The following is a 21,833-nucleotide window of genomic DNA, read 5'->3' as shown; positions in this document are numbered from 1 at the left end:
CTCTGGTACAGGAAAACAAAACTATGTTGGAAAGGACAGGAAGTCTGTTTTCCAAGGACCTTCTTAAAAAAATTTTGCCTTCTTGTCCTGATTTAATTTTGTCAGAATCTACCAAACCCATACCTATAAATGTGATATACAAACTTAATGACAGTGAAAGAAAGAGCTGCTAGGAGTTCCTTTAGTTGCTACAGTCACGGTGCTGCACAAGATATTTTGGTATTACTGGAAATAATTAAGTTCAAAGGAAACCACAGCAGCAAACCACTTTCCATCACTCACAATCCACTGAGATTTATCCCTTAAATATGACCAATCTCGTGGCCTTTTACCTTTCCTGGGGATTGTGGGTGTGAAATAAGAGGCAGGAAGTAAAAGAACTGCACTCACTCTAGGTAACAGCAGTCTCTTCAATTTTGAGGGAGAAGTCAAGAGAATATGTACCTGTCATGATGTTTAATCTCTTAAAGATCCAGATGGAATTTCATGGGATTGAAATTTGTCTCCAAACAACTTCATCCTCAATTGCTATGCAAATAATGTTATGAGATGTTGAAGCTTAAATGCTAAAATACCTTAAGATCTAGCTTCCATTTCTTAGTTCCATGGATAAAATTGTCTTGAAGGATGTGAATATTGATAAATTTCTGGAAAGAGGAATAAAGTTTGTAGCTCTTTCTCTTTCCATTACTTTTATGTTTACGTCTACCTTCCTCTCCCTTGCACATTGAAAAGCAAACCATTTCTGCTTGCTTTGAGGGAGTGCAAAAGTCTCTAACTGAAACGATTATAGAAGTTTAAAAAGCCAGAACCAAAGTGAGATATTCTCAAAGATGCTCAGTATGTGTGAGGCTGAGTATGATATACTTCATGTTACTACTGAATACAATACTGTAAGCTGTCACAGTTCAAATTCTAGATTCAGGTTTCTTGCAATGTTGAAGATGATGATTTTAAATTTTCATGTTTTAAAAGAGTCAAATATTTTCTTCAGACAGCATTTCTTGCAGCTCATTTTCTATACCTTCTGAAATCTTGGGGAGGAGAGAAAGAGGAAAGCTTTTCTGCCCTTAGCTGGAAGCTTACCTGAGTGCTTCCAGCAAAGCCTCCCAATAAACACTGAAAGCTGCATGCACTACAGAGATTTCATTTGGAGAAATGAATGATCCTCTCCCTCAGGTAGGGATGGAAGATATTTCCAATGATGCTGTTAGAAAAGAGATCTCTTGTAGTATTGACAACTATGCCAGAAAAGAGTTGAAAAAGTTTATGAAGGTTTGTGAGCCTACAGCTTCATGTTCCTGATAAATACATTCATTTCTACAGAATTCATAAAGTTTAGTTGTTAGCCACAATCATTTCACCTGTTAGGTTAGAGGAAATGTTTGAGAAAGGATGTGAAAAATTTTAATTTTCTTTCTTCCTTTTTTCATCCTCAAATAGGAGACCAATCTCCAATATACATCTCACTGGGAAGAAGATAATCTGTTGTCTTCCATCTCTCAGACTAGTGCCCTAACTCTTAGGCTGTAGGCTTCTCCGGGAGTGGAGAATTCTTACTTCAGGGTTGTTAAGCAATGCTCAGTGGAAAACTTTTCTCCTCTTTCCCTTCAAAGTCCTGCGTTCATCTCTGAGTCATAGCACTATTTCTAAAGGAATGGTGCTGGGGTATGTACATGTTCCACTGCAAAAGAAGATAATTTGAATCCCCCTACTACAAAACATGTCAAACACAGCTCTCCAACTCACAAGCAAGTGCTCTAACCACAGGACTCCTAAATAAGTGGTCAACACTTCTCTCTTCTCAGTTCTGAAAGAAAAGCATCAGGCAGTCCTGTATTCTCAAAACACCGGACTGAACAAAGTTTTTGTGGCTGTGAATCATGCTTTCCTCCCAGACTGAATTCAGAACTGCAGCCAACTGCCAAAATCAGAGAGATAGAGAGCAATTTCATACACATCTGGTCCTCAAATGGTCGAAGCCTCCTTCCAAAGAGCACGCTCGACATTATGAATCCTTGTGTGACCTGGGAACCTTAAGTCTGTGCCACGTTGCTTAATCTATGAAGAGCTGGATGTCTAAATTGGGTTTGTGAGTCACATTCCCAAAGGCAACCATGTAAAAGTATCTCTGAAAGCTGCTTAAAAATATTGTATTTCAAAAAGAAGCTGTCGAGTGCTTTTTACAGTAATCTTAACTAGAAGGTAACACTGAGAACCCCTTGCAAGGGAGTGGCATTGTTACAAACTCACTATTCAAAAAGATGTATCAGTCAGTATCTCTGCCTCAGCTGAATGGGCCTAAAAGTGGGACAACTGTTAAGTCTCTTCTTATCTGTTGCATGTATCTTTCAGACCAAGCAGGCTAATTCCTTATCACTAGACAGGATCTAAGGCTGGAACTGTGACAAATTAGGTATAAGTTGATTAAAAAGAAAAAAAAAAAAAAAAGAAAATACTATGATAAGAGGTTTGGTTTTGGGTTTTTTTGGGTTTTTTTGTTTTTTTCTTTTGTTTTTGTTTTTGTTTTTTTTTTTCCTCCGGGCTTTTCAGTCAATATGCAACAAATTTCCCTATTCAGAAAATTTATTACAGAAAGGAGTCTTGTTCCGTATTATGCAAATCTCCCTCTCACCACTTCTCATGTATCAGTTCTACCTTCCTATAAATGCTTGACCTATGCATGATTGATGGAAAATTATTCCTGATTCTGCAGCTGAATCCACAGGAGCATATTTCTCTCCATGGGAGGGATGCAGTCCAGTGTTTTGTTGGTATAAGCAAACTGGGTAGGACCCAGCCTTACCCAGCATAGCAAAACAACTGCCCAGAGACTTATTTTTTCCCATTTTAGCTGATGTCATCCAGGAAGTAATGCAGATAGCTTAGCAAAAAAAAACAACCCAAAGTAGCAGGCAGTTCAATATCCACTAGGTGGATATGCTGACAGAGTTGTATTCAAAGAGGATCTTTCAGTACAAGTCCTGGTGCAGGCAGGTGGGCTTTCCACTTCTGCCTCCAGGGTAATGGAAACACTGAGCTTCACTTGTTTGTATTTTATTTGGATTTTTGGACACAGTTTAAGTGCCTATGATTTAACTTTATAGCTGAACTGCCTGTTGGACACATCCAGTTAAAAATGAGCATTGTACATTTTAGTACTTGGAATCAAAGGTATTTTACTCTGAGCTACTCCTTATATTTTCGTGGTCCTTGGAATACCTTGTGCCTGACACAAATTAGTGACAAAAAGCCCAAGGAACTAGTATATCACTGTTGGGTTGAAGCAGGTTTTTTCTTTCAGTCACCATTGCCCCCACCTAGTGAACAGCTCTTTATGCCAGTTACTTTACATGCTTCAATAGTCCCACTCAGTAGTTCCCACATGACCTTACTGGTAACTGTAACATTAAGTGCTAACAATAGGAACACTCTGCATACAATATTTTGTGTCCTGCTCAGAGGAGGAACGATCATCTTATTACAAAGGCTTGAGAATTTAACAATTTCCATCTTTACATAGCTTCCCTCATGCTCAGGATGTCCCAAAGACAGTGATGGGCGTGGCAGTGAAGCCCCTGGCATGAATCCACACATGGGCCCTAGTAGTTAGGTTGAACACCAAAAGGAAAAAGGCTGATGAGTTCTGAGAGCCTCATTTTAAGAGACACAGGAGCAGAACCCCATGTGATGGCATTTTCTATTCCTGCATCCATTCATGAAGTGCTATAGAAATATGGCAACCTAAGGAATGACTTCAGCATACTGAAGGAAGGCATTTCTTCCAGCAATAATTTCTGCCTCCAAATATTATCACATAAGTAGTGATGAGTTTTGAGGGCAATCTGTTGAAAATATTGCACACCCACATACACAGTGATTGAAGCAGAATATGTTCGCTGGAGCTGAGAGTGGTATTTCACCATTTAGGAAGCTTTTTCATTAGTCAACTCTCTTTCAACAGCTAAATCCCATATTCACTACCTTAAATGTTGCATTAAAAAAAAAAAAAATCACCATGGATTCTTATCTCCTTTTCCAAGCAGTCTGATTTCTTCAATCCTAAACAATTTTGTCTTGGCACAGCTATTGGGTTACGTTAAACATTTCTGGGAAATGTGTGTCAAAGTCAGAGTGCTTATTGTTAAGTTTGAGCAATAGTTTCACTTCTAAATGTGGGAAAATGCAACTCAGGAAAAAAAAATAGGATTTAAAGAAAATCTGAACAAAAACTAAATTAAATTACTGATCTCACTGAACATTAAGTTGGGCCCCTGATCCTTCAGTTTCATGTATAATCCTGAAATTTCACAGAAGCATTTGCTTATATACTTAGGGGAGTTTTGCAGGACTCACTCCAACATTTCTATATAACTGTCTTCCCTGAACCTGTTTTTAATTAATCTGTTACATACTCGAACTTCTAAAGAAAGGGATTTGGAAAAGCACTGGGCAGCAGCCTTGCTTTATTCCTATTAAGTCAATGGTAAAACTCCCCTTAATTCCACTGGGAGCTGAATTAGATCCATGCCAAGCCCATTTTCAAAATCATGTCTGTAAGGCTTACACAATGACTTCTCCCAGCCCTTGCTTAAAGCACAGACTTCCCTCTACCGTTGTTTTTTTCTTTTTTTTCCCCCTTGCAAAATAAAGCCATGCAAATAGGCAAACAAACCAACCTCAGCATCCTAACTTCTGGGAACAAATATGTCACTGTTTTCTTTCTGACTGTGTATTTAACATTTGGGGAGAAATGTTGAAGATAACAGTGCTGAACTGCTGTGAAACTCTAGGTAGATTCTGAGTATGTTCCAAAAAAGTTGGAGATAAACCCCCGGGTGTTGGCTGGGTTCCCTTTTTCTGTTAAAGTGACACAACATTTTATTCTTCTCACATGCCCGCTGCTTATTGCATTGCTCTGTAACACGGGCAAAATTAAAAAAAAAATCCGTACCTTGCTTTTTTGTTTGCTTTTTGGAAACCCTCCCTCTCACTGAATGCTTGGGGAGCTTGATGCAGCAGTTTGATCCACTATTAAACACGGTACTTCCTTGTGCCAACACACGACGGTATTTTCATTTGTACTAGCGTAGATGAAAAGTGTGATTTTCACATTATCACAGATACATACCCTACTTCCTTGGAAAAGGTGCCCGTTTTACCTACGGGGAAAAAAACCCCTATACATATATATATATATATATAAACATACATATATATGTATATATATATAAAATTAAGCCTTGTTTTTCTTACAAAGAGTGGATTAGAGCTCGTCCTGGCCGGTGGGTCGGGAGTTGTTCCCGCCGTGCCCCGCTCCCCTCGCACCGCCGCCCGCCCGGCGCGCGACCCGGCGGCCGCGTGCGCGCCTGTGCGCGCGTGCCCGGGAGCGCGCAGGGCCCAGCCGCGCGCCCGCGGGAGGGTTCACGCGCGCGCGTGTGCGCGCACCAGCGTGCACGTGGGTGCGCGAGGGAGCGCTGCCGGCATCTGCCGGTACCGCGCGCGCGCCCGCCCGGACCGGGCCGCCGGCGCCTCCGCCCACGGGGCCGAAGCGGGCGGACCCCGCCGCCGTGCCCCTCCGGCGCCCGGGATAGCGCATCCCGGGACCCGCGGTCCGGCAGCGCCCGCGCCCCGCCCCCCCCGCCATTGGGCCGGCGGCGGCCCCGCCCCGCCCCGCCCCCGGCCGCCCGGCAGTTCCGCGCGGGCGGAGCGGGGAGCGGCACCCGCGGCGGCGGCCCGGCGGCAGCATGGGCTGGAGCTGACAGCGCCCGCCCCGCAGACGCTGCCGAGCGCTGCCGGCGGGGGAGCAGAAGGAGCGCGGCCGCGGGGAAGGGAAAAGTTGCCGCGTCCGCCCGAGGAAACTTTGTGCAGCCGAGGCGGGGAGGGGGCGGCGGAGCCGAGCCGTCCGGTGCGGTCCGGTCCGGTCCGGTGCGGTGCGGTCCCTGCGCGGCGGCGGCGCGGCGCGGCGCTGAGGCTGAGGCGGCGCGGGGGTCATGCCCGCCGCTAGCTTGCTGCCGCTCTTCGGTAGCGCGGCGGGGCCGGGGACGCTGGGCGGCCCCGCGGGCAGCGGCGCGGGCGGCGGGGGCAGGAAGGCAGCGGGCCCCGGCGCGTTCCGGCTGACGGAGAAGTTCGTGCTGCTGCTGGTGTTCAGCGCCTTCATCACCCTCTGCTTCGGGGCCATCTTTTTCCTACCCGACTCCTCCAAGCTGCTCAGCGGCGTCTTCTTCCACTCGGCCGCCCTGCAGCCGCCGCCGCCCGGCGGGCAGCCCCGCGCCCCTCCGCAGCCCGGAGGCGGTCCGGCGGCGGCGGCGGCGGCCGCGGGCGGAGCGGGCAGCCTGGAGCGGATCCGCGCGGACCACGAGCGGGCTCTGCGGGAGGCCAAGGAGACGCTGCAAAAGCTGCCCGAGGAGATCCGCAGGGACATCCGCCAGGACAAGGAGAAACTTCTGCAGGACACCCGCGGCAGGAAGGAGGCGGGCGCCCCCGGGCTGCCCCAGCGCCTCTTCCGCCAGCCCGTCGGCGCCGTGGGGCAGGAGCCCGCCGACCCCGACGTCCGCCAGAGGAGGGAGAAAATCAAAGAGGTGGGTGGTGGCGGCTGTCGGTCCCGCTCCGGGGGATGCGCCTCCACGCTGCCGCGCCGGGCAACAGGTCGCTGCCGGGTCCTCACACTGCCCCGGCGGTGTTGGGGGACCCCTGACCCGTCCTGGTGCCTCCTCCCTGCGGGAAGGGGGTCTTTCTGGCCGGCTGTCGCTCGGTAGCCGCAGCGCAGATCGGCGGCGTCGCTCGCGGTTGCATCCTCGCATCCCGCGGTGCGTTCCCGCTTGCGGGCCCGCGCTGCCCGCTCCGTGCCGGCTGCGCCTCCCTCCCGATGTTGCCAGGTTGCCCCAGCTGTTGCACCGAAACCCAGGGAGCAAGCAAAGCCCGGCGAGGGTTGGGTCGCTTCGCGGGGCACCGGGGACTGGGGGCAACGACTCCGGGGAGGAAGAGCGGCGCGGGTCCGCCTGCGCTCCCGTGGGACGTCCCGGGCTCGGCCGGTGAGCGTCGGGTGCCTCCGCAGAGTGCGGGAGCCAGCGGGACACGGCGACCTGCCCGTGCCGCCCTCTTGGCTGAGGAGCTGCCCGGGGCTGTCCGTGCCGGGTGAGTGCGGAGTAAAGGTGCGGTGCAGCGCTCCAGAGGGTGTCGCGGTTTGTGTCGGGTTCGTGCGGTTCACTATTCAGCGATACCGGCTTTCTGAAGAGTTGGGGGCATTTGGCGAAATACAGTCAATTTAGATTTAGTGGTAAAGAGTCAGAGCTGTGTGTGCTTTGACAAATTCGTCCAACCGCCTATTTTCAGTCCTGCTGTTCGGTTGGTTCAGGTACCGGTTTAAATCCTTCCCTACAGAAATTCTCCAAACTGTGTCCAGGTAATGCTGTCATGGGCACAGCTTGACAGGGTTTTCTGGTAGAAGAAAAATTTTCTTGATAGTACAGTTCAGCTTCCCATCAGTGCTGGTTGGCTTATTTATCGAACTGACAATTTCAGCTGCCTGCAGAGATTAAGGTTTATGAATTAATTAGTAGTATATTTTTCATGTTCTGTGGCAGTGGAAATGAGATAGGCGTGAGACTTACTACAGAGTGTTTTAGTATTTGGGGAATCTGGTTAGCCTTATTTAAAATGATTTGTTTTTATTGTGTGTTTGTACAGAGTGCTCTGAAAAGTGAGCTGTGATATCACATGGAGCATCTGATAATAAGCTCTCACAATTATCAAGTTGTATTCTGTGCTCTGGAGTCCTCATGTCACTTCACCTGGTTCAGCAAATTGTGTAGTGTAGTTGTAAGTCATAAGCAGTATGTGCCAATGCAAAGGTATTTTGAAGGGAGAAACTCTTAGGAGCACATGGTACAGACCACATCCTGAAGTGTGCAGAGATTATGTTGTCTTCTGGTTTAGTTGTGTAGCCTCCCTGAGGCATATGGAAAGTTACAAATACCAGCAAACTCCTTTTCCAGCTACGTCAAATTGCCATGTAGAAGTATTTAGAAGTAATGAGGCTCCAGACCTGATGTAAGATTCTGTGGTACAGAAGACTGCAACAAGTAAATAAACAGGAGGAGGAAGATAACAAATATGTTTCTCTCTTGCTGGTCCCACTGTGTGCCAGCTAGTCTGAGTTACCTTTTATTAAATGTGGATATGTATGTGTATGTGTACATATGGCCAACATCACTTCAATTTCTTCTTTGCTTTCCTTTCCATCCTCTTTCACCTCCACTTCCACACAGCATCAGTTTCACAGTAGCCTCCCCAAACCAGAGTTTTGGCTGTTTAAGCATAGGAGATGACAGAGAGACTGCACTTAGTTTCCAGATCTTTGTTTTCCTTCATATCTTAGTTTAAGTCCTCAATATTATGTGATGTTTCTGGGATTTTCTTTTCCTTTTAAATCACTATGTGACCTTAACATCTTGGTTTCTTACTTTATTTAGCATTTTTGCAGTACTTTGCCTGGTTTGTTTTTTGTCTTTTTCGATGAATGCATTTTTCTATTGACAGTAAAACAGTGTTTCTGTTCTGTGCTAACTTGCTTCACATTGTTTCATGTGTTGGCCTTTTTTGTTGCCTTTCTTTTTGTCTTTTTGCAAGCTTCAGTTCCCTTTTTAAATACTGTTACCTTAGTGTCAAGATGGATTTCTAATCTGCAGTCTTTTTTAGCTAAGTTTTAAAACTTCAAATAGTTTCAAATTGTTTCTTTTTAAAATATGAACTTTTGTACTTTAACTGCATAGAAACCAGAATTATCCGTTAAAGTTCTTCCCTTTTGTGCCCAGTGGTTGCATGCTGGAGATGCAAACATAAAGAATCTTTCTGCTTTCATACTCTTTTGAGCCTGGAATTTGTGTCTGCATTGTCCGCTTTATGTCATATATCTAGAACTCAACATTTGAAACTATTCTTGTGGGTGTTCTTTACAGAAAGAAGCAAGCTACTTTAAAGGAAAAGAATGCCAAAAATAAGCTTGTTCTTCCCTGCATTTCTGTTGTGGAAGGTCTCTGTCCCGTCAACATGCTAACATAAAGCTGAGAGGGAAGATACCTTAGAGGTGTTTAATCCATTTACTGTTTTAAATTTTAAATTGACATGCGTGTTTTGAAGTCCAAGCAGTACAATATCATTTGCAATCACAAAGCAATGAAATGCCATGAACAGCATTTCTTAGCCAAATTTTGTTCTAGAAATTTTAAACATTTTTTCTACAGCTTGCTCTTTTATATTAAAAACAAAACAAAAAACCCCACAAAACCATGGTGAATCCTAAATCAAGAGGGAAATAGAAAGGTTCTTGAAACTTTCCTAGTATTTAAACCAATATAATATTACCAAAAAGAAAAATAAATGCTTATTGAGCAAGGAAAATACTAGTGGAAGTGTGAAGAGGTAGAGATCCTGTTGCTATCACTGTCTTTTACTCTATCACAAGGATATGGTTGCTCTCAAGGTCTGTCTATGGGAACTGCCCTGCTGTGTTATACCTCTGGGTCCTGGCTGTGTGCAGGTGTGTCTGTGCAGGGAAGAGACCAGAGATACTACTGGGTGCTGTGATAGTCCTCTGTTTCTATTCTGTTGATGTGCTGCAGGCACGCTCAGAAGAAAAAGCAGTACTGCCAGCTGTGGGGCTTTCCCCAGTACTTCCTGTTGTTCAACTGCTGTCAGTTGCTTGTGGCTGCTGATTTTTTTTACTGGATGGCCTAATGTTGCCTGCCCTGAGCATTGTCCTCATGCAGGATGCCTCAGGGAGGCTCAAGCCAAGAAGCACACTTTGGGCATACCAGCCCACTTGCATTTGCCAGAACTCAGGTTATTCAGTCAGTTCCTCCGGTGCTCCCATGACTTGGGCAAGGTCTGGGTGTCCCTGGTATGCCTCACATTGGTCTCTGTTTCCATGTGCTGACAGAAAGCCCCATACTGTGGATGAGGAGGTTGTGGTTTGTCTTCTTGCTATGCCCCTCATTGCTTTGAAAGGTGGCCCCTCTTTGAAGCAAGTACCTCCTGTGGTATCTGTTCCCTGCCTGGAAAAAAGGAGTGCAAGGCAGTGATGATTCCTTTCCACTCAATTGTAATGCCTTCCAGCTCTTGTCACAGTTGGTTATGGCTGGACATTGTTATTCCTGATGTCAAGGGAAGATTTGCAGGTGCGCAGGTAGTTGATACACACAAAAGAAGTGATTAGAGGATGATAATAGTGGAGAGAGGTTATGAAGGTAGGAGATGCATTATTTTAATTAGGAAAACCTGATTTTGAGTCTTCTCCAAGTTGCATTTCTCTCTTTTCCAAGAAAGAAAAGGTGTTGGGATTATTTTGGTTCTAAGAAAACAGCAAAACCTAAACTCCTTTTATTTCAGAGCTAAGGAATAGAAACAATGAATGAGCTAGCTCAGGTACTATAAGCTATATAATCACATTAGTGCAGTGCTCTGCCCAGACTAATTAATCCTGCTGAACAGCAAGCACTTGGTGTTGGTGGAGCACCATACTAATGCAGCTGTGCTGTTCTTGTACAAGGTAACTAGCTTGGAAACTGTTCATGTTATTGATCAGAGCTGTTTGGACATGTTTTCAGGATAAAAGCCTCCCTGGTAAACTGGAATCAATGTCTGGAGAGCATGGTCATGCAGTGCTTCAAATGCTTGCACAGCTCTCAGCTGTTGCAGTCATGTAGTACAAGTCCTGCAGACAGGAATTTGAATACCAGTTCTTTAAGCTCAACAGGGCAGTGGTTGTGAGTCAACAGAGCAGATTCTGCAGCTTCCCTCCCTGTCTTTCTGTGAAGAACTGGATTGAAGTGGCATTGGTAGTGTGAATTCTGAAGCTTCCTTAGTTTCCATTTTCTATGGGGGCTTTTGTGCAATTTAGATGGAAGTCTCAGTAATGTTACAGAGATGTTCCGCAGTGTCTTGAGAAAAGAAAGCTCGTGAGCATGGAAATAAAGCACTAATCAGAGATCTAATATGTGCTTGACATTAAATATTTGGATGTAATCAGATCTCTTTATTAACAAGGAGTGATGGCAAAATTATAGATGGTCACTCACTGCTGTAGAAAGGCAGTTGCCCCCTTGTGTCTTCCTGCATGTTTCTACCAGTTGCTTTCCTACTGCCTGGTATCCTGGTGCTGCTGCTCAGGAAGGTGCAGTGCCAGGCTGGATGGAGTTTTGTTTCCTTATGAGACTATTTATACAACAAGGTGACGTCACTATTACTTCTTGCTATTGGGAGAGGAGGAGAAGTCTCTCTATACCACTTCTGACTGCCTTCTCCCACTGTCTACTTTCTGTGACTTCCACTGCATCCCTCCATAAGATGCTTCAGCTCAGTAAATAATCTGAAAACTGTCAGAGCAAACCAAAAAAACAAACAAACAAAAACAAACAAACAAACCCCACCAACCCCTCCCCCCCCCCAAAAAAAAAAAAAAAAAAAAACAATTAAAAACCACCAAAAAACCCCTGTCTGGATTTCTGCTAGACTTTCTGTCAGGTTCGTGAGTCAAAGGCATTATTGAAAGGGTTGACTTGATGCTAGTTTTGGCTGTGGTGAAGAAGCAAGTGGATGAAGGATACGAAAACTCTTTGAATAGCAGTGTCTTAGTAGCTGGTGTCTGATCTTCTTGCCTAAGTTCTCCATTAAAACCGAATCTCTGTAATGAGACTTTTTCAGAGCAAAGGTTCTGTCTCCTGTAATAACCTTCTTTAGCAGAATGAAGCATTTCTCTTCAGGAGGTTTACCTTCCAGAACCTCATAACAGAAAAGGAAAAAGGAAATACAGAAACTGGAATTACTGAAGCCCCAGTTGCTGTAGACCAAAATTCAGAGTGCTTTTACTGAGAGGAAGGTTGTGAAGACCTTCACAGGAGAGGGAACAGTTAAAATGCAGCAGTTGAAGTATTGCTGGTTTGGGTTTCAAACAGAAAAAAACACATTCCCTGATGATACATTTCTTTAAGAACATGATTCAGTGAAAGGAAAAGAGTTGACATGTAATGAGTAAGCAATGTGGTGATTCCTGCCAACATGCTGATGATGCAATCAATGCATTTCAAAAGTTTTCCTGAAATATCTTGTGACCTTAATGCTGATATCTTACAGTTGTCATTAAGTTTGTTGAAATTTAAAATTAATCTTGCTGTTTTCTTTCCTCACCCAAAGCTTTGTTTATTTATTTGTAATCTTCACTGTTTTTGTATTTGCTATTTCTTTTTCAGTTTTTGGTAGTGCTTTCCTTGCTGATAAATACTGTTTATTGTGGTTATTATTTTTTTAAATGGTTTTATAAAATTCACTGAGGAGGTGAATAAAGTGCCTAAAGATGGGAATCACATATGATGATGGTAAGCTAGAGGTGGCTGGGATTGCCTTATTATATAAAAAATGTCACAAAACAATAAGTTAAAGCCCTTACTTAGGGTTAATGTTGCTACAGGGTGCAGAGAAGCTTCAGCTGTGTTACTGAGTATATGATTTAGTGACTCTATTAAGCATCATCTTGTATCTGGCACTTGGCAGAACCTATGGAGAGCCAGCTCAACTTTCCAACCAAACATGAAGCTGTCCTTGCTTTTGTTGGATTTGTGGCCTGGTGGGGTAGGGAGCTGAAATGGTTTAGTGGAGGTCCGAGCAGTGGATGCAGTGGATCCCCACTAAGCCACTGCATTTGAAAGGAGAGGAAAGTGGAGGAGAATGGTCTCTGAGGTATCTTCGCATCCCCAAAATATGAACTAGGGTATATATTTGCCAAATTAATGTTCCTCCTGCTAAGACCCCCTGGGGTCTTAGGGACCTTCCTTTTTAGGGAAGGACGTTGTTTCAGGTGCTGCTTTGTTTGGGCTTGTTTTGTGTTGTTTTGTTTGGGACTTTCTATGAGAATCTTATAACTTCCCTTCAGTCAAATGATCTTGGATTTGAACTTTGATCATGAGTTGGAGGGGTGTTTCACTGTGTGACAGCGAGCATATCTGATTGGAATAGGGTGTGTTCCCAATTGCTAGTTTGTGTTTTTACAGCCTTGCACCTGTTTTCTCTGTGCTAAGCGGAATATTTGATTTTCCTATCCTCAGACTTGGTCTATATTCTCAACAGGTAAATTTATTGAAACTAACTGAATGTCCTTTATAACTGGATCCTCAGAATTGTGGTGAAAATGGCAAGACTTTAAATGTTTAGTAGAAAACATCTGGTTTTCACAAAAAACAAACAAACAAAAAACCCCACAAACAACAACAACAAAAAACAAACAGAAACAAGCACGTGATTAATTCTTTATCTTTTTGTAAAGGCAAAATGTACATTCTAGACACACAGGACTCTTTTCATGAGAAATAAATAAGCTGCTATAAAGACATGAAGTAAAGCTTAAAATGAAATATCTCCTGTACTTCAGCAAAAGTTACATTCTCATGGTGATGATTTTGTCTTTAATGCTAGTGTAGCAGCCTATGGCAGCCAATTAATATAAAGAAACAGAGTAAATCATGTTAGTGAGTATAGTTGCTTAAGGCTGTAGTTCTGTGCTGCAGGCAAGCTGAAGCAGAAAATATTCCACCTGTTTATTAAAATCTACTGTTAAGACCAAAAAAAATGTCTTATCTCATCCAGGGAGCAAATAAGAGTGGTAGACAGCCAAGCTTTGATTCCTTCTTTGAATGTTAATGAAAGTATAGAATTTATGAAAAGGAAGTCATGGAGAGACAGAAGATGACTCTTCTTGTGGAAAATAACTAATGTCCTTGCAGAAAGATCTGTGTGCCTGTTGGATGGACAGACCTTTTCTTAAAGTTGTCTGAAACATACTGCTCTAAGGATTGCTGAAAGTGTTAACTTCCCCTTTGGTTAGGTTGTTTTTTTTTTTTTTTTTTCTAGCTTAGGGAGCCAGCATAAGAGGAAATTTCTGCGGTTTTCATCTTAAAGATAATATCTTGACAAATGTTTCCTTTATTTACAAATAACAAATTTGTCTTCCTAACTCATTTGGCACAGTAAGAGTAATACTTCAGGAAAGTGGCTTTGATTCAGTGTTTGCTCTGTCTTAACAGTGCAGCACTTACTCGGGCAATAAATTGCCACCTGGGGTGGTACAGTGATGATGAGACACTCTGGTTGTGTCTCTTTTTTGGTAATAAACTCAAATATTCATGTGTGTCTCTGTGTAAAGCATGTTTTACACATTCAGTTTTGAAGGATTTTGTGGTCTCTTTCTAAGTTATTTATAGAACTGTCATTTTTACAAGTGAGGAAAATAATTGGAGTGGCAGGAGGAGGGGGGGTGAGGGACTGTAAACTAAGCAATATGGGCAACATACAAGATGCTGAATATACTGGTTCCTTTTGTGTGAAAATCTATCTGCAACATTTTTCAGGTTTTTTTCCTTTTCTTTTTTCACTGAGTTGTTTGGGTTTTTTTAAGCATGTGATATGAAGAGTGTGAGCACACGCTTCTGAGAGGCATCTTCTGTTTTTCTGTTTTCCATGACACTTTTTAATCTCATCTGCAAGTCTGTTATGAAAACATAATTGGTGAGTAATGAAGCGCACGCTTCCCCGAACCAGATGAAACGAAACCTTTTGCAGACCTGTGGTTAAGCCGCAGTTATATCGCTGTGCTTGGCAGCCCTGCCTGCAGAGTCCAGAAGCTTTGCTGTTGAGGGGAAGCGGTTGGGTTTTCTAGGGCTGAGAGCAGTCCATGGAGTGGCACAGGGCTGCACGGTGTGCCGGCTTTCAGAGCAGAACCTAGATACCTGGTTCCTGTCTGGCTGTTCCCCACTAAACCAGGGGCTGTTGCTCTGTGCTGGGTGAAGGCTGTCTTCGCTCCCGCCTGTGCTGCAGGTCTCCAGCATGGGCATGTCAGTTCATTAGGGTCAGTTTAAACCTGAGTTTTGGAGCGTGATTCTTGACTGCACATGAGCAGCTTTGCTTTACCACTAAACTGCTGCTAAATGCATTGTTTTATTGCAGGGAGAGGTTAAACCTCAGACTCCCTGCGTTCTGTGTTTAGGTCACTAGCTTTGTAATCTTCTGAAGCAATGCTTGAAGGCTATGCTCCAGTGCTGGTATGAAGGAAGGCATGTAGGGTAGTAAAACTCCTAGTTTGTCTTTCTTGCATCTTGAAATCTTCAGTTTAAACTTTGTTGTAACCAAGAAAGGCTTGCATGAAATAATATGACAATTTGCTATAACTCTCCACGGTAAGCTGGCTGGATTTTATAGCTGGTGTTTATGAAGATACAGGTATTGCTCATTTTGATGCCTCTGATTTTAAAAGCTTTTCAAACAGATTGGATGAGCACATAACCTGCTGTTACATTCTTATAACTGTTAAAGTTATAAGAATGTTATATTCACAGTCCTTGTGGGAACACTGAGATGTGCAGTTACTTAGGCAAGGGTAACTACAAGTATAAAATCTATTTTCATTTGTCTTCCCACTCCTTCTTGGAAGCTGTGTGTAGTTTGATTTTAAACTTGTTTTAGGAATACAGTAAGTAAGTGGACTTTGACTTACATGAAACTTGGGCCTTTTCTTTTAAGGGCAAATCCCTAATCCAGTAAGAAAATAGGTGAGAATCAGAAGAGATGGTAGGCAATATTGTGCAAAGGACCAAAATGATTCTGTGCAATGAATGAGCAATGACTGGAACATCTGGCTGTTATAAGCCTTCGTGTGCATCTCAAAAATACTTCTAGAAGAATCAACTTCTTTCTCTGATACAAGGTAGAAACAGAAGTTGTAGTTTTACTGGAAAAGTATGCAGCTTTGCACTTCTCATGTGAAGACATACAATGCTGGCATTTAGGGTAGAGGCAGTACTATGTATTTTTCATATAAATAAAGTAGAAAGAAAAAATATCTGATACTTTCTTCCCAGAATTTTACATCATCTCACTTGTATAGGGGTGACTGCATTGCCTGGCAGTCCCTCTTTTTCAATTACTTATTATAAACCCTCTTTTTCAATTGCTTATTTAATCTGCTTTTAAAACAGTATCTGCTTTTAAAACATTGCAATAAAATTGTATTGGATCAGTGTGACTTATTTCTTTAATTAATATTCAGACCACCATGAGACTATTTTTTAAAAGTATCTGCGTACTTTTATTTCACTTAGTTCTCTGCTTAATATAAATCTCTGCCTTTTGAAATTTCTTTTGTTCAAGGACTGTCTTCTTCCAAGGAAATAGGAAGTAGCTAGTGTAAAAGCATATCAAGCTAAAAAAAGCCATTTTGCTTTCAAAGTGTAGTGCTTAAGGAGATAGTAATTTTACTATTCAGTGATAGACACATGCAGATGCAGACTTAGTCTTTAACTCCACTGTCACTTTTCTCACTGCCTTTGAGCACTGACATCTGTTGTGCAGTGAACACTGATACTGCTGATAAAGCTTTGCCCATACTGATGTCTGTGGGGAGATCTGTTGCTCGCTACTGTGGTTGTAGCTCTCCACCCATCTGTGATTTTAAGAACTGCACTTTAAATTCTGTGTTGGACCTATGTAGTAATACTAAATTCTGTAAAGTTTAAAGAAGAGAAATAGACGTTAATCATTTGCAGTGATGGATTTCTGTTCCCCACCCCTATCCTGCAACAGAAAACCTAATTATCATTTAGAGAGTAGAAGAGTTATACAGGTTACTTATTTAAAACGTTATACTACTTCAAAACTGCATGCTGCTTTCGTTGTTTTGGTGAGATCATCTGAAGAATCACCATGGGAAAAAACTGTGTAGTAAAGACAAACTCCAGATTGACTGATATTTTTATGTTTTATTCTGTAAATCTCTAGAGTAAGCTGAACCTGAACTGACTGAAATAGAAAGGTGTGTGATCTTGTCAAGGGCTGAAGTGACATCACAGATCAAGAAAGGCACTTCAAAGAAATTACCTTTCTGAAGAAAAACCTGTATGTCTCTTAATGCAGTTTCTTTAAAAAGATAAATATATTAATGTTTTGAGAGAGATGTATTCATTTCTCTCTCCACATGTATCTTTTACATAAGAGAGAAATATGTTGTGCAACTGGTCTGTTGTCTGTAGCTGAGAATGCAGTTTGTGAGGGTCAAGTTCTGTGTGATCTGAAAAAACACCTTGAAAAAAGTTTAAGGCGTACGGTTTGTTTTGTTTTACAAATCATCATCTAAATTGCGAATACATATTATACATAATTATACATATGCTACAAGCAAAATCCAGAATATTAGGATGAAGCAAAAAAATCCTTGTGTTTCAATAATCAGCTTTGCTCAAGTTAATTTTTTATTATATAGAAATATTGCAGAAAATAGATGTTCTCTGAGAAAGTTTTCAGACTTCATGGAAATAGTTTTCATGTGCAGCCTTATCATCTGTAGGCATTATGGAGACTCAGTTGCTCTGTGGTTAGGCACACTGTAGTTCTATTTGTTCTTTTCCCCAACCTTCTGTTTACCATAGAATTTTGTTGTTGAGGACAGAGATTCAGACTTGCCACTGGACCTCTGGGGGCCTGATCTCTTTCACAGAGCAGAGCTGACTTCAAAATAAAATTGAGTTGCTCAGTCTTGTGCACTCAAGTGTGGAAAGTTTCTGCAGAGAAAGATTCTGCAGCCTCTCTAGACAAACATATCCCAGTGTCTGAAGACCCTTATTGTAGGATTTTTGAATTATTATTGTGTCTAGATACAACTTCTCTTGCTGCAATTGATGACACTACCTTTACTCCTTTCATTGTGCTCCACTGAGATGATCTTGGCTACCTTTTTTCTGTGGGTGTCCCCTAAGTGATTAAGAAGCCTCTCTTTTCTAGTGCAAACATACCCAGCTTCATCTACCTCTTCTCATAGGTCATTGTATTCTCCATCATTAAGAAAACCCTTCAAACTGTTGCAGGGAGGCTGAAAGCCAGGAACAGGGCTTCCATTTGAGGCATCAGGAACGTCACATAGAAAGTTTTGATTGCATCCCATCACTAGCATGCACTCATGCTGACACAGCCAACTATACAGTTCACCTTCATCATTGCAAGGATGCCTTGCTTATTTGTGTTCAAACAGTTGCTCACCAGGACCCCCAGGATATCTGTTCCAAAGCTGGTTTTTAGCCTGTAAGTTCCCGTTATATACTTAGGTATAGGAGTTTTGCATTTGGTTTTATTTGGTTTCAAGAGTTGGCTGTCAGCCCATGGGGTCATTCAGGTGGGAGGTCTTTTGTCCACCTCCCTAACTGCTGGAGTTTGGGTTACACGTGAAGTTGGTATGTTTGCTCTTTTCATCAGTTTAACCCCAGAGACAGGTCACTCGTAGCTAGCTGCTAATTGGACTTTGACCTGTTTACTGCTGTCTTGACAGTGTCAAACTAGCCACTTTTTCATGAGTCTTGTCCATTCCTTTTTGACTGCTTAGTGCTAAGGCAGGACTGTGTCAAAAAACCTGCTAAAGTCAGGGAAATTGTGTCTGCTGCACTGCCCTCATCCACAGAGCCACTGGCTTCATCAGAATTAACTGGGTCGATTTGGCACGTTTTTGCCTTTGGGAAATTTTCTTTGCCATTTGCAAGGGTGTCTTTGTCCTTCATATTCCTGGAAGTAGATTCAAGGAGGTTCTGCTCCATTTTCTTCCCAAGGTTTGGAATAAAACTGGCTTGTTATTCCTTGGAATTTTTTTGTTTTGTTTTGTTTTTTTTTTTTTTTTTTTTGTTTCTGAGTTACCAGTGCCTGTTTGGTTTGGTCCTTCATTTGTTTTGTGATGTCAAAACACCTCCTGTCCTCTGGCAACTTCCAGATGAGTTTTGGCTTCCTCTTCACTGGTGCCCAGCCAGTATTTCTGAGTTGCTGTCAGACATAGACATCTTCCTGCATCTCTTCCTCCCACCTCTTCTCTGAGGCTTGTGCTCCACCTAGCTCCTTAAGCAGCCACCTTCGTCTTCTATGTGGCACATTGAAGATCAGTGAGGTCTCCTGGGCACCTTACTCCTACAGGGGGTCTCCCATTGGATCCTGCACATAGGTCACTGAAGAAACTGAGCTCAAATTCCTCTGCAGATGAGGGTCTTACATTGCTTTCTGCAGTTCTTTTAGGATGGCAGTCTCTGCTGTCTAGCATTTAAATAGACTTGGGGTTTAGACATTTCTCATTCATGCATCAGTTGCTTTGAAGCAAGCTTTTATCATGGGAGTTGGGGTGGGGAGGAAAATGCCAATGCAGCCTTTCCTGGTTATTTTGCTGCCTCTCTGTTTCCTTGGGGAAGCAAAAAAATTATCACATTTTTACTAGACACAGAGATTTGGGTAATACAGGGAATTACCATTGGAATTTTTGAAATATAAGCTACTGGTAGAAAACAAAGCTCTTAGTTGCAGCTTTTGCCCCTTTTGTGGCTGTAGATGGATGACTAGCACACTGACATGGTCTATGTACTCTTTTGAAGCATCTTTCCCCTGCATACCTCTGATCAAAATATCAGTCACCTGATGTTTATACATTGCAAATATGAAACTAAGAACATGAAAACTAACATAGTGCATTTCAAAGTTGGTGGGTTTGGGGTTCATATTGAAATTTACGTGGATGTCATTAAAGTATGTTTAAAGCACAGTTCTGTCTGATTTCTTTTTAAGGGTATAACTGCTAGCATATAAACATGTATTTTTCATTTAAATTTCCATCTTTTGTGTGACTTATTATGGGGTTTACAAGAGGAACTGTAAATATTTTTACAGTGGGATTGTATTGTTGAACTACACACTGATTCAGAAGAGTCCAACTCATAAGCATTTGATTTTCTGTCACTTTTGACATCATAAAGAGGTCTGGCTTTACAGAAGCTTGGTTTTGAAAATGAAGTCTTTCTTTACACTGCCTCATGTTCAGTGTCCAGATCCACTAGTCACTTCTGAAAGGGTTGGTTTCCAGCATTATAGAAATACATGAACATCCCTTCAATTTGACATACCTACTCTGATTTTGTGATATGAGAAGCAAAGCTCTTTCTGTCTATAGCAGGGACTATATAACCTCCCTTTTGTCCCAGATTTATGGTCCTTTGTTATGGGAACAGTGACCACACAGTTTTTATTTGGTCCTGTAAGTGTGGAAAGGTAGCTGTTTAAAACGTAGGAGTGCTTTTAGTAGGAGCTGAATAAGTTTGAGGAATGGGCTTTGAAGTTTGCAAAAAAGAATTAATCTTCTTTTAACTTTCGTTACGCTTCTTTTTTTTTAAATTTTCTACTGTACCTAAGTATGGAGGTTTCATTTCATCAAGAAGATAAGTTATTTTGGGTATTGTTCAGCAATCCAAAGCATGACCAGGGGCTGCACATGTCCACTTTTACATTTTTGATAAGTGACTTGAATTAGAAATTCAACATTTTCCTATGTAAGGTTGACCCTGTAATCTAAGCTAGTGAAGCCACAACATTTTGATGTCTTGCATGTAAAAAGAAACTTTAAGGTGAACCTGGTGGGCACTGAGAGAACATATTTTTTGTCAGCTGTAGTCTTGATCGTATGAACCTAGGAGGACACAAATATCAATGGAAATATTTTGGACACACAGTAGTGCACTGCAAGGTATTATATGTGTTCATTTCAGAGTACCTCTGCAGCAGCTTCATAGTGTGCTAATTGCCTGTTACTGAGTTCTCTGATGGGGCGATTTTGCTGAGTCTTTCCATACCTTTTGTTTGAGCATAGTGTTTTTTGTGATGCCGGTTGTATTCTTTTATTTTCACGAGGAGTTGTTCTCACTTCAGATTCCTGCCACTGTTCGCAAAATGTGTATTTTTTTCTAAGGAAGGCGTAGGACCAGTGACTGATGCCAAAGACAAGTCTCAAAAACAGCTTGAAAAGTCCCCTGTGTTCATGTGAGCGCTGCAGTGTAAATAAATGCAGACGTGATCAGCTGCCTCAATGCCAAACACATTCAAGTGTCTGTTTTACCAGCCCTACCTTATGTCCACATACAGAAACATTCCTTGAGAACTTTGTGGCTGATTTTACTGCAGCATCACCAGAAATTATTCTCTTGTGCTTGGTAACTTGATTGCCCTTAATCCTGTCTTATGTGGGGAACTTTTGCAGGCTGTGAATGTGCTATTATCTGGAAGATATTAACTTATTCATAATTTCTCTTGGATATTCCTGCTATGCTGTAGTATCTGGTTTCAAATATGCTGTTTCTAGGAAGCATCCTGGGTGGCATTGTACATGCTGTAATCAAAACAAGAGAGGATTTGTTGCATGTTATGTTTTCTTCTCCCTACGCCCTCAGTCCCACTCAAATTTCAACTTCAGCCTTTTCCTTGGACTTGACTAAATTCCCCAAAGATGTTACATGGAAGGAGGAGAGAAACTTTTCTGGTGGAATAAGGGAAACTTGCTCATCTTGTGTTTGAAAACTAGTAACTGGGAACATCATGAATGTGGCACTTTTTACCAAAGAAACCAGCATTTAAGAGCATTTGGGGTAGATGAAGATTTATATGTGTATGGATATATAAATCTGCATATGTGTTAATGAAAAATGACTAAAGAAAAAGCTCATACCCTGATACATGGAATTATTGCCAAAGAAGTAAACTCAAATTGTAATTTTTACGTAGCATGCTTTTCTGTAGTGTGAGTATTTCACAGCTGTTCCTGGTTGTATGTGAGACTGAAGCCTGGGAAAGGCCCTTGTTTTGGCTGGTGAGTAGAGAAGAAGTGTTTGACAGCTCAGATGATGAAAGGTAGTTCTTGAAACTTAATATACAACTGTACATAAAGGTAGACTGATGACTGTTGTATGAACTCTGGTTAAATGTTGTATTATTCATATATTTTG

The 21,833-nt window shown here is 42.4% G+C and overlaps 1 protein-coding gene across 1 annotated transcript in view; it reads left to right on the top strand.

The window, feature by feature from the left end:
* The first annotated feature begins 5,993 nt into the window (after positions 1-5,993).
* The window catches only part of MAN1A1 (mannosidase alpha class 1A member 1), a 137,497-nt gene continuing 121,657 nt past the window's right edge, over positions 5,994-21,833 (top strand). The window contains exon 1 of the mRNA XM_062488765.1: positions 5,994-6,581. Coding sequence (XP_062344749.1) covers positions 5,994-6,581 — 588 coding nt within the window. The remainder of the gene's footprint in view (positions 6,582-21,833) is intronic.

The sequence above is a fragment of the Cinclus cinclus genome, chromosome 3, assembly GCF_963662255.1.
Source record: "Cinclus cinclus chromosome 3, bCinCin1.1, whole genome shotgun sequence".
NCBI classification, from domain to species: domain Eukaryota; kingdom Metazoa; phylum Chordata; class Aves; order Passeriformes; family Cinclidae; genus Cinclus; species Cinclus cinclus.
Note: the sequence above shows the minus strand (reverse complement) of the source record. Positions and strands in the feature narration are given on the sequence as shown.